Genomic DNA, 12,285 nt, shown 5'->3' with positions numbered 1-12,285 from the left:
AACATTGAGGTCTATATTCAGGCTTAGTAAATTTAAAGTAGATGAGTCGCTTCCCAGGCATGCAACAACATATTGATTGCTGACGATACCCGACACCAAACTTTTTTGGTTCAACCTAAAATTTTTGAATTTATTTTCCATATATTTGGCCCATTTACATGGGACAACAAGTACAGCTTATGAGAACACATCTCTTATGGAGTGGTAAATTATTCCGTATAGCTATTACCTCTATAAGTTTCTCTTAGGTCGTTACTACGACTATCATGTACATGATACACTCGGAGGAGGCATAGAGAGAACTCGGTGTCTTGCTCATTCAATAATAATTCACTGAATTAATTTGATGATCCTGTCTTTGGAGTATTCAAAGGCATGCGTACAAATATTGTGAAAGAAATAGTTTGAAAATTACGTAGTTTATTTGGCAATATGGCAAACTATCCTGATTTAAATTTAAATTATTTGGAAGTTTAAATTGCTCATATGGATCCGCGTTCCTTCGATCCAATGTTCATTTTTAGCTAAGTCAGGCGTGTCACTAATTCAGCGTTTTTACTGAAAACTACGACGTCGTCTTTAAGCGGACCAGGATACGTAATTATATATTTCAAAACTAGTTTGAGTTTATCTCTGCCTGAAGACCGCAACGACGCAACATATCACTGGCGATCATACATCAGAGAGGATAACCCCTTCTTAATGCCTCCTCGAGAAAAACAGACTCAGATATGCGCATTGTATGAATATCTTTATATAAAATGGCTATCTTTTTACACATATAAAACAGTTGCGTCTTAAAGAATATTTGTGAAAGAACTGAGAGTTAATCTACATGGTTTGTCTCGGGAGCACGCTAGTTCATTTTGCGCACATTCTCGCAATTTCTCCCGGTAAGCCACCGACGGGGCCATTGATCGCACGCACTCTGACGAGTCAGTACCGCAGCTACTAGTCCTTGAGCTTCTTCATCCTTCGTATGCATACAAAATACGGAAATGTAAGGCCTGCGATAAGGGCGAAATATATTAGGAACCAAGCATGGATTAACATTCGGAAATCATTAACATTCGGAAATCATTCGGAGACTTAGTTTTTAGTCACAACAAATTAATGGATTTCATTAAAATAGATGATGCTTGAATATTACAGTAAACAAATGAAAATCTGGTGCCAGTCTCAATTTTATGGATTCTATAAAACCCATTCATTCATTGGAATTAAGGCTTGGCTTTATTGGCAATTTTACCAGCTCTAAGCATTAGCAATAAATCTTTTTAGAAAACCATCACAGCATGGACTCATCTATCGACATTCAGTAAGCTTCAGTAAACCCTATAAAATCAGGTCTACCATATCCGGACTATTATCAACTCTCAAATGTCTTTACATTTCCTTCCACTTTCTCTAAGCTATTTTTTATTTATAAATGCCAATATGTAATCAGCATTTCATCGGCCATTCATATTAGAAAAACTTCTGAAAATTCTTCCCAATCACTTTTTGTAAAATGGAATATAACAATTTTCCGATTAAAGGGTAAATGTAGAACCTACGGCCTAAAGTTCAAACCTAAACTCTAGCGTTGGATCAGCCTTCAAAGTGAGCTGGACCGTCGGCAACATGCAAAATGTTCACATTGCTAGCTATAGATAGGTACTCCTAGCAGCATAATTCAGCTCTACAAACTGCTAATCTTTTCATAATTTTATCTCTTTCTTACATGGTTACCAGCCCATGCATCTAGCAATCACCTATCGATTATGGCACCATCTTCGGAAATAAGTACCTTGTACCTATAGAGCTAAGTGTCTAGGTATTATCTAAGGGAGGGATGGTACCAAGTAGTCACCACGAATTATCATGGTGGGTACCAACAAGTCATTTTCAGTTTGATAACGCGCATTTGGCGATAGACGGAAACAGGCAGAGAACGGTAACATTGGCTCGCTCCTCAACAGTGCATAGAAGCCATTGACAGGGTGAACGGAGCATGAGCATTGAACACTGCCCTCTTTTTATAGAATTGAACACTGCCTTGCAGGTATGCTAAATAAATAAACATTGCCTTAATGCTTGTTGTGTCAAAAATATTCAATTTCAAATTAAGTGTCTTCACGACACTTAATTTGAAATTTAAAATACGAATCAAGAGATGGTTCCTGAACTCTAACGGCTTTTTTCATCGCTGCGTTCAATTCCACATCAACAAATTTTCTAAACTTCAATGAAATCTTGAGGGTTTTGCATGTTTGAAATGATCAAAAATGATGAACAGGAAATAGCGAGAGAAATGAACCTCATCAACGAAGAAATAAATGAGATATTAAAATCCAACAGTTAATTGATGTGAAATTTTTGAAAAAGTGAGTTGGTATATAGGAGTTATCGAAATTTTCACGCAAACGTGGGTCAAGACGACCATAGAGAAAGCCGCTGGAAATCCAAGAGAAACCGTTCAATGTTCAAAGGTTAAACTTTCGTAAGTTCGAGATGAAACTAAGACTTCATTCTAGTACAATAGTCTTAATCTGCCAAGTGCATGTCGTATTTGAATTTGAATTGAAGTTGATATACAGAGTTGGTAGCGCAATAGGAAGTAAAATAACTCTTACCTTCGTTTTTTGGCACCTCGAATAGAAATCTTAAGCTTGATTTGGACCAGGCTTTCCTATCATATCTCAAAGAAAAATAAACATCATCTTTATTAATCAAGAGTCCGAAGATTCTTATTAACGTGCAATTTCCAACAAAGTTTCCCATTTCCTCTCTAAGAATTCAACGTCGTAACATCCTAGCTTTGCTGCGGATTCAAAGATCTATTAAACACATGACTGAAACACTTTTGCATGCGCCAGTAAAGCATACATAAGAAAAAAAGTGTACTTGCCAATATAACATTTCAACTCTTTTTCGGAAATGCCAACCTGAATTCAAGAAAGAAAATTCTGACAACCGAAGAATAATTTTGTAATTCATTTACAACTGCATCCCACAATCATTCGTATTTTCAGTCAAGGAAACTTTTTGTATAGGTTAATTTGCTTTAACCTCTTCTAACTATCATTTATAACCGAAATCCAATAACCATAACAAATACGATGTCTTCTAACTCGGTTGGTCTGCAGACAATGGCGATTTTAAAATTTATTCCAATAAGCCTGCGTCAACGCTCACCATTGAGCTTCATCTTGTGAAATTCGGCACGTTGGTCAATAAGCTTGGTCATTCAGGGTCTCTCTTCGAACGACTCCAGACTGACCACCGAACCTCGTCTAGTGAAGGTCGGTAGAGACACAAGCGAAGAGGTGCCGAAGAGCTTGTACCATCCGATAACAATGTTGGAAAGATCTAAATCATCGAGCAGGATTTGGGCAACGCCCATGAAGATCTTTCTGCCCTCCATGCGGCCATAGTCGCCCCACACCGTCACCTGAGAATATTGTCAAGTCCGCCTCACAGAACATGTAATTCCTCATCATAAAATATGCTATAGAATTCATTTTATATAAACATGCAATTAATGAAGTCAACTTCATAAACATGCTAGGATTTTCTGCTTCTACGTTCTCCAAGCACGGTTAGAAATTAATAGATTTAGAAAAAATTACTTAGTTAATTTTTGAGTACATCTCACAAATTATTCTCAGTAATATCTCAAGTAATAATTTTTGCCACAGCAGGTAAAATGACATGATGGCTTATTTCCGAGATTATTGTTACTAGTTTCAACAAACCTAAAATGAATGTTTTAAATTGGGTAACTGTGAGATGTAAAGAATATACAAACGAAGGTAAAAAAGTAATGTAGTCATGGATGGTGAAATATTTCATTATTTTTTTCTAAATAAATTGGAAGCACTAGATATAAAGCTTGAAATTATTGCTTGCCTATTTTCTCCTACAAACAAGCAGATGATGGATACTGTCAAGCTTCTTACATAGTTAATTTAAGTAACAAAATACTCGGCTTGATCATATTCATAAATAGGAAAGAGACTGGAGCCACCAGGTGGCCTGCGTTCTTATTAATTGCAGCTCACCTGGAGGACGCAGCCGTGGTAGCGCTCGTGGAAGATGAGCTGCTGCTGGTAGAGCGGGTCCAGCGTCCGGCGAGCCGTCGCCGTCTTGGCTTTGGCTACACACTTCTTGCCATCAACCAGGTACACTTTCACGTACGGGGCTGCTCGCGCGGTGAGACAATGGTGGCTTATAGAACGTTATTTCTCACGTACGGGGCTGTTCTCGTGGTGAGACAATTGTGGCTTATAGAACGTTATTTCTCACGTACGGGGCTGTTCTCATGGTGAGACAATTGTGGCTTATAGAACGTTATTTCTCACGTACGGGGCTGTTCTCATGGTGAGACAATTGTGGCTTATAGAAAGTTATCTCTCATCATGCTCTCGTGGTGAGGCAATTATGGTTTATAAACTGTTGTCTGTCTAAAAATTTTCATCTTTCATGCTAGACTGTCAGACGTACGACAGCAACTTATGTTTAGAATTATCACTGTAATTTTAACAGTTTAGAATGAAGAACATTTCTGGTGACTGAGGCACCAGAAATGTAAAAAGTATACGATTAGTTTTCGCTGCTGTCAAATGAAACACCAATAATTAATTCTAATGCGAATAAATCTACATCGATAGCTACTGAAATATTAAAACCTAATTAGAAAGAGGAGTTATAGAAACTGATATCAAATTCTAAGCGTCACTGGTGTAAATCTGCAGGAAAGCTTCTGCAGAGTTTGTGTTAGAACAAGCAGTTCAATGGTGGCACTCGATCGAGTACCATAATATTTTGTATGAAGAAATAAAATTTACATGAAGATATTCACATACATATGCACAGAAGTCATGCAGGGAGAGCTGCTTACCAAAACTCACTCTTTATTCAGTCCACAATATTAAAATGCAACATGTTAAGATGCTGCATAAAGGTTCACTCGGCGCGAGTCAATAACTACCTGGCAAAGTCTTGCAGCCAGACTTGCACTGTAGTCCTCGGGCGCGTATCACCTCAACTTCGAGTTTGTTCTTGCGCTCGCACATCGAGAGCTGAATGTCCCCAAGCGTTGGGGCCGCTAGCACCTGACGGCCCACGAGCTGGCCCGGCCCGAGCCCCTCTATGAACTCGGTCAATTCACCCGTGGGGGCGCGTCTGCGTGTGCCTCGGCTGGACGGTGGACGAAAAATAAAGCTGGTGTCATAGAAACTTAATTCTGAGCTTTGATTTATCAGAATTCTATGGCAATAACATTACGATGTCAGTTGCATGGCAGGTCAATATAACAAGTCAGCTAGTTTCGAAATAAATTTCAACTCGATTTATTCATGATTTCTAGAGCAGAGAAATATTACTTCTAAGATTAGCGCACGTTCACTGAACATGAAAATTTTTTGAGTCATTGCATTGCAATTTTGCTGAGTTTTTCAATTGTTATCTAAGATAAATGAGCAGCAAACAAGCACACATTATCTATTCTGATCTTTCCATCAGACTTTCAATTGTTTCCTTCATAGATTCCAACATTTTCAAAACTTCCACAATCAATTATACACCCAAGCACCGTTTCCGCTTATCGAAAGCTGCAAGAGATTACAATTAAGAGATTGGTGTCTCTTTAATGCGGAAAATAAGTTTTTATTTTCGAATACATTACATATAAAGAAATCAAAGTAGCAGGAAATATTTTATTCGGTAATGAAATTGAGTTACTTCGAATAAGTTCGAACATTTCACTTGTTTCGGATTTGGGACTCTTTTCCAGCTGAGCATTATAAAAATTGTTATTACTCTTTACTCGCGGATATGGAAGTTCAGAGATGATGAAATTCATGATGCACTTGGGTATTCCATAAATAAATCACTCTTGATTAATCAATCCCTCTTCATTCAGTTGTTGTCTCTCAATCACCACAGCATTCACAACATCAAGTATCACTCAGTGCCACCCGTTAGTTCTATTGAAACAGCATCAAGCACATGGAGGTCTACTTCGACACTACGTCACCCCACAGCTTGAAATCATGAGGCCATTTTTTCCTCTCATTTTTAAATAAGTCATAAATTATAATTTATAACTTGAAAATGTATGACTTAATTATAAATTGTAATTTTTTACTTATTTAAAAATGTTAATTAATCGATTATTATCGAACAAATAACATCGTCTGTTCATCAGTCTACATTTATATAATTGAGCTCAATGAGGATAACTATTGAAAAAACTCCAACATAGAAACGGGATATCCATTAAGGTGTTGGCACTGCAACAATGATAAGATATCAAATTTTCTCAGTTTTCGGTGAAAGAAAGTTCGAAGAGAAAAATGTACAGCCTCATAAATTCACTTGGTGTTAGTTTAGCGTTCTACTAAGTGCGAGAACACAAGACTTAACGAACGTTAGGACAGACAGGCAGCAGAGCCCGCTTAACACTTTACTTCTAGAAAGGACCTTTGTGGACAACGTGCAAGTCTACAACACGTCAAAGGACTCTTTGCCTTCACGGACTATGATTAGAAGTGCGTATAAAGAAAGACAAGATCATTCTTAAATTCCAATGAAAAGGGAAGATGTAAGATCAAAATTTTTTGAGCATTCCCTTTTTAGCGCATTTTCTCATTTTTGGAAAAAATTCACTATTGTTTTTTAACTGAAGGACTGTAATTCATAAAATTGTCCGAAGGAAGACATTTTTGACGAAATATATCGTGCCGAGTTGAAAGCAAAGGGTCCATAAGTACAAATTACTTCAAAGCACTATATGAATGCATATCAGTTTATGGACTCGGGGAAATTTTTTCTACTCACGGGAATGTGGAAGGGCAAGCGTTTTCGTGGCCATTTTGCGAAGAAGCTAGGCGCTGCTTAAAAAATAAATTATTTGCTTCGAGTGTGGGCGGTTTACTTACGGCAGATCTCGTTCACAGAAAAAGCTGGCTCGGAAAGTAATAGAAAAATTATGTTCGTTTGAGAAATACAATTTCAAATAATTTAATCTAACGAAATTCAAGTTTTCATGAGGAACATGAACTGGTGCGTAGTTTGTTTCGGTGTTGTCGCGTGATACCGCATCGAAGCAGCTATTGGAAGCAGTGGTCGCAAGGATGTCACACAAGCGGCCATTCACAAGCGGTGGCGAGGAGAGGTAAGACACTGTGTTGTAAAGTAAATGAAAGTAACGTCCACACTAATTTTTTAACCATAACTCGAAAAGAGTGTACTTGGAAAATCTTGTGTCGGAATGGTCCGGTGCTTGAAAATTGTCTTTTAAAGTTAAATTGAACCTTGACAGTTAAGTTTGATTAGAAATGTCCTCACGAAACAAAATACGAAGCTTTTTAGTGCTAAATGCAAGTGCATGTTAAATTAATAAAGTACACACGGGCTCGTGGAAGTTTACTTCTTTAATTTTTGTAAATTATTATTTATTGGAAAATTCAAAAGTAAATACTTCAAATGAATAAAATCAAATTCACATCCGGTAATATTGAGACATTAATAAATTTTTAGTTACGCAATAATTCTGAATAATTTGAATGTTGCAGCCATCAAAACACAATCACAGTTTAACTTGTAATTTTGATAAGTTTTTTTCCTTGTTGTAAAAGTTAATTGATAATTTTTAATAATTTTATGAGTTTATATCGACATAATATTTGAGTATAGTCAACCAGCGAGGATTGTTTTCTGCAATTGATTGAATTATAGGAAACTCAAGAAGCCGAAGTCATTCACGAGCTCAAAGATTAGTGAGGAAACGAGAAGGGTGTTTACAATGGACAAATTTTCATAGATCAGACTGGATAGAGTAAAAAATCCTTCTAAATGATGACAAAATATTCAAGAGTCAATAAAAAAAATTGTCTGAGAAGGACCAAGAAGAATTACAATGGAATTTATCGAAGGGAATGTTTGCTCCGATTTTTCTTTCTAATTTGAGCCGACACAAATTGCAAGGTGAAGATACCATAAGGACTTTCTGTAAGCCAAGGCAGGTGTAACGCTAAGTACAAGCCGGGTGTATGAGCGCTGTTTTAGAGGGGATGTCTGTATTGGTACTTACGCATGTCCCTCGGGACTGAGACTAGTCTTGCTACCAATCATGGCCGGAGATTGTCCGGTTGAGTGAGTGCCGGCAGTGCTCTCCGGTAGCACTTCCTCGGACCGCACAATCCAGCTACTACTAGGCTTTCTAGCATTCTCTGCGGGAGGCAAAAGGATTATCTAGGTAGAGCTTACTAGTTTTTCTCTCGGTCGGCGTAAAACGTAGGTGGGAACCTACATAAAAAGAACACCGGAAAGGATATGGGAATAAGACGGTTCGACGCCCGCTGAGAACGACAACTCGAGACAATGAAAAGAAAAGGCTCAAAGTTTGACTGTGTGAAGGATATTAGCAGTAAACAAAATCAGGTGGTTAAATTAGCAATCTTGGATGTGTAATTTCCCCCACACAGCACTAAGTGTATAGAAGCGCTACACATATCACAATACAAGGCGAAAGACAAACTCCAGAAATTCTGTGCTACTTCCAAATATAAGACAAACACGTTGCCTTAAATTCGGACGAGTTATCTGAACAAAAGTTGAATTTTGACAACAGTTCAATGCAACAAATGTTTTCATGCAGACAATGAAGCCACTACTATTCTACGCAACATAACTGTTTGTAATTTTAGTATTCATCCAAGTGTTCACGATGCACAAACCAAGCATCGACTCCACTTTTAATCTTCACAATTTCAGGGTTGGGATAAATTACTGAAGGATTTGAGGGAACATTATGGGGAACAGAAGTAGAGATTTGTGTCATAAGAGTTCTTGGTCTACAAGAATTTCTGGCGAAACAAATGGAGGAACACAGTGGATTCCACAGAGAATAAATACATTTACACATACGGATAAGGTAAGTAGGTAACCAAAATGCTCTAAACGATAACTTAAATTCTTGGAATCACCGATTAAAACCAAGGCATTATCTCGAAGAGCAGAATTTAAATAAATTTTGATACTTTCCAGAATTTTTCGATTATTTTAATAATATTGCTATTACGAATAACTGAAACAGAACTTTTAAAAGGCCAAAGAGCTTGCGAATCGATAAAAATACTGTTCTTCGAAATTGATCCCTCACTAGAATAGCTACAAAAGCACAGAAATGATCAAAAAGCCATAAAACTCAATCTAATAAGTAATCTAAAGGCAATGTAAGCTGCTAATGCGAAGACATGTTGTTGGGCATTTGGCGGCGCATCACATTCCAATCAGTTGAGTTTCCCCATCGTACACTTGTGGTCATCAGGCACGGGCAACCCACATTTTGTGACGCATCTTCCATGCTAAGTCCTATGGATGACATCGCATGAATGACACCACACATTCCGAACTTTTCAACTTCTGGACCTACAATTTTTCATTTGATAAACGGATTCGACTTTAGAACGTCAAAAGGACAGAACTTTAGAAGAAATGGGCAGAATGGATACCCGCGTGCGATTTCGATTACGAGGGTTGAGTTGACAACTCCAATCTTTATTTTGAAATGATGTGCGAGTTGATAAAATTATACGAATCACTGTTGGAGGTTTGAAACTTTTTGGGAAGCATTTATGAATTTTTAGCCGGTTGTGTAATGCTCCTGAGAATATGGTCTTTGCAGTGATCGATTAAATAATAAATTACGGATAAAAAGACTGGAGCTGATTTTATGAAGTTTAATCTTTCACAAAAAAAGACAATCTAAGCTAGTAACAAAGTCGGATGCAATAATTCATTATGTTGAGATTTTCGCAATGATCGTCGGTTGACCAGGAAGATGATAAGATCAGGAATGTTAGTTGTCAGCGGTATAGACATGACCACACCTTTCCCACAACTCTGCATCAACCTCCTCGCTGCTCTGACTAGAGCTTTGTCGCAGTAGGTGACGTGATGCGGTAGGTAGGATTTCTTCACTGCGATGTACGGTTATTGTGCTCCGGGACTTTTTCCGGAAACCTAACTTGCGTTTGCGACCTGGAGAGATCCATTGTTAGCACAAATGAAAACACTAAAACTCACAAGCAACATAAAGTTAACGGGTAAATAATGCTGCTAAATGTTTGAAGTCAGAAAGTCGTTCAGGAATAGTGAGACTGGTCCAAACTGGATTTTAAACCAAGCTTATAATTCATCTTGTAAAGAATATAGTGAGTATTTTTTACATGGTGCAACACGCAAAAAGTTATTCCGATTCACTCGGTAAGAAGAAGTATTTTTGACGCCTAAAATTTCTGTGAAAGAAAGTTTCGGCTTGACTAACTTATAAGCAGTATTACTGCTTGCAAAGCATTGCCGATGAACAGATTAGTTGCAGGAAACAATGACGTTTTTGAAATTTGCGATTTAAACTTAGCAATCCAACTTTGTCATTAAATTTATTCCAGTTTCTCAGACTCAATCGTTCCGGAATATCTCTCTTGTAAGGTCAAACCTAGAAAATAAACTTTGAAAGCATTCGTTCTCGAAGCGATTCTTAAAAATATCTTCTATACATTCTTTACATAGCACAATGGCTTCTCAGTGCCAAGAAATGCGACCGACAAATATCAGGAAGAAAAGGAAGTTGGCGAATATCAGGAATATCAGAGCTTGATGTGAAAGGGAAGCGATTTCTGAAGTTTTAATGTAGGAAACATTCATTCTGGAACGACGTATGCTACAACCAATGTATATTGCAGCTGCCGTGCAACATGTGAACCAAGAAAGCTTCGAATGTTCGAATATCAGTGCAGTTAAATAGAATATTTATCTCAATTATTCTGGCAGAAACCAACATAAGTTATAATGTAAATTCAATTGCTGCTCTGGTGTTTGGTCAGGACAAAAATATGTCAAAAAGGAAACATTTGCAAAGTACAACCAATTTCAAATAGTTAACTTGTGTCAATTTCTAGCTCAACAACAGTTCATAAACCAATTTATTACGGGGTAGATGATGAATTATTGTACTTGGGAGTGTAACATTTTATGAGTATGAATGACAATTTGCTAAAACCTTTGTTCACTGATATCTTTGAAAATTGATGGAATGCATGGTATTTTACAGGTTGCTATAGCCACTCAATTTATTTTAGTTTGGGGTTAGCCAACTGTACATTTTAAGCAGTCTTAGCTTTTAATTTTGCTTGTAGTGTTATTTTTAATAGAAAACGTACGATAAAGCTTCTCTTCACAACGCTTCTTCAACTGTTAATAATCACACGCGGTCAATGGTTCTTTGCTGTACACGACCGCCTGCCACTGATCACGTTCAATTTGCTGTTTTATTGATACTCGGGCATTTATACTGTATTATTGATACTTGGGCATATGCCGATTGATACTTTTGCATTAAGTAATTTAAGGCGTAAATATCTAGTGAACTAGACATCAACAACAGCACCACCATCCAGAAAAGCATGCGATACTCTCCTGATACGGAAAAATATGTTCAGTCTATGGAATAAAGTTGATATAGATTATTGTTTTCTCTTTACATCGACAACCGAAAATGAGGTGTCATCCACGCGCATGGAACATGCTGAGCAGTAATATAGATTCCGGTCACGAATTTGCTATAAAATTTTTGAACGAATGAAGACGAGTTGCGTCTATCTCATAAGTTTGTATTTTCATGAGGCACAAATATGAAACCTAGTTGCAGATAGTCAGCATTCAGATTTAAAGTAAATTGCAGAGCTTGTCATGCCAACGCGATGTAATCACCTTATCTTCGTTTGCATGTGTGTATCAAAAGTTCTAGCCTCTATAAAGAAGATTGACCCACCACAACACCACCGAAAATTACTAAGAAAATAACTAGCGTGAACGAGGCAACAATGTTTTCTGGTCATGGCATTAAGACATTAGATGTTCGGACAGTTATCCAGAAAACAGTCATGAAAGTGTGATGCAGTCATGCTTGATGAGAGATTAATTATTTTTCTGAAAACAAAAAGGAATGAAACTAAAACAATGAACATTTTTTTAGAAGATAAGAGGATAAATTTGACGGCTATATTATCATCTCAAATAAATTATTTGTCGAGGTTGGACATTAAACATTGAGTTTGATAATTTTGTTTGTGATAATGCTAATCTAAATCTATGGCATAAACGTGATTTCTGATTTTTTTTTATTCACTGACGTTGGATATTGTCCAATCACACATTTTAAGACGAATGGTCTGCTTGAACGCTAGATTCTTCCTGTTCGACAAGAGTGCTTTTTTGTTTGTGCTCTCATTCGTT

General features: G+C 37.2%; 1 protein-coding gene across 1 annotated transcript in view; it reads right to left on the bottom strand.

The window, feature by feature from the left end:
- Positions 1-2,094: 2,094 nt before the first annotated feature.
- LOC108665111 (regulating synaptic membrane exocytosis protein 1) overlaps positions 2,095-12,285 on the bottom strand; it is a 51,814-nt gene continuing 41,623 nt past the window's right edge. Inside the window, exons 20-23 of the mRNA XM_047880829.1 lie at positions 9,879-10,029; positions 4,973-5,181; positions 4,044-4,183; positions 2,095-3,433 (exon numbers count right to left, since the gene is read on the bottom strand). Coding sequence (XP_047736785.1) covers positions 3,230-3,433; positions 4,044-4,183; positions 4,973-5,181; positions 9,879-10,029 — 704 coding nt within the window. The 3' untranslated portion in view covers positions 2,095-3,229. The remainder of the gene's footprint in view (positions 3,434-4,043; positions 4,184-4,972; positions 5,182-9,878; positions 10,030-12,285) is intronic.

The sequence above is a fragment of the Hyalella azteca genome, unplaced genomic scaffold, assembly GCF_000764305.2.
Source record: "Hyalella azteca isolate HAZT.00-mixed unplaced genomic scaffold, Hazt_2.0.2 contig6413, whole genome shotgun sequence".
NCBI classification, from domain to species: domain Eukaryota; kingdom Metazoa; phylum Arthropoda; class Malacostraca; order Amphipoda; family Hyalellidae; genus Hyalella; species Hyalella azteca.
Note: the sequence above shows the minus strand (reverse complement) of the source record. Positions and strands in the feature narration are given on the sequence as shown.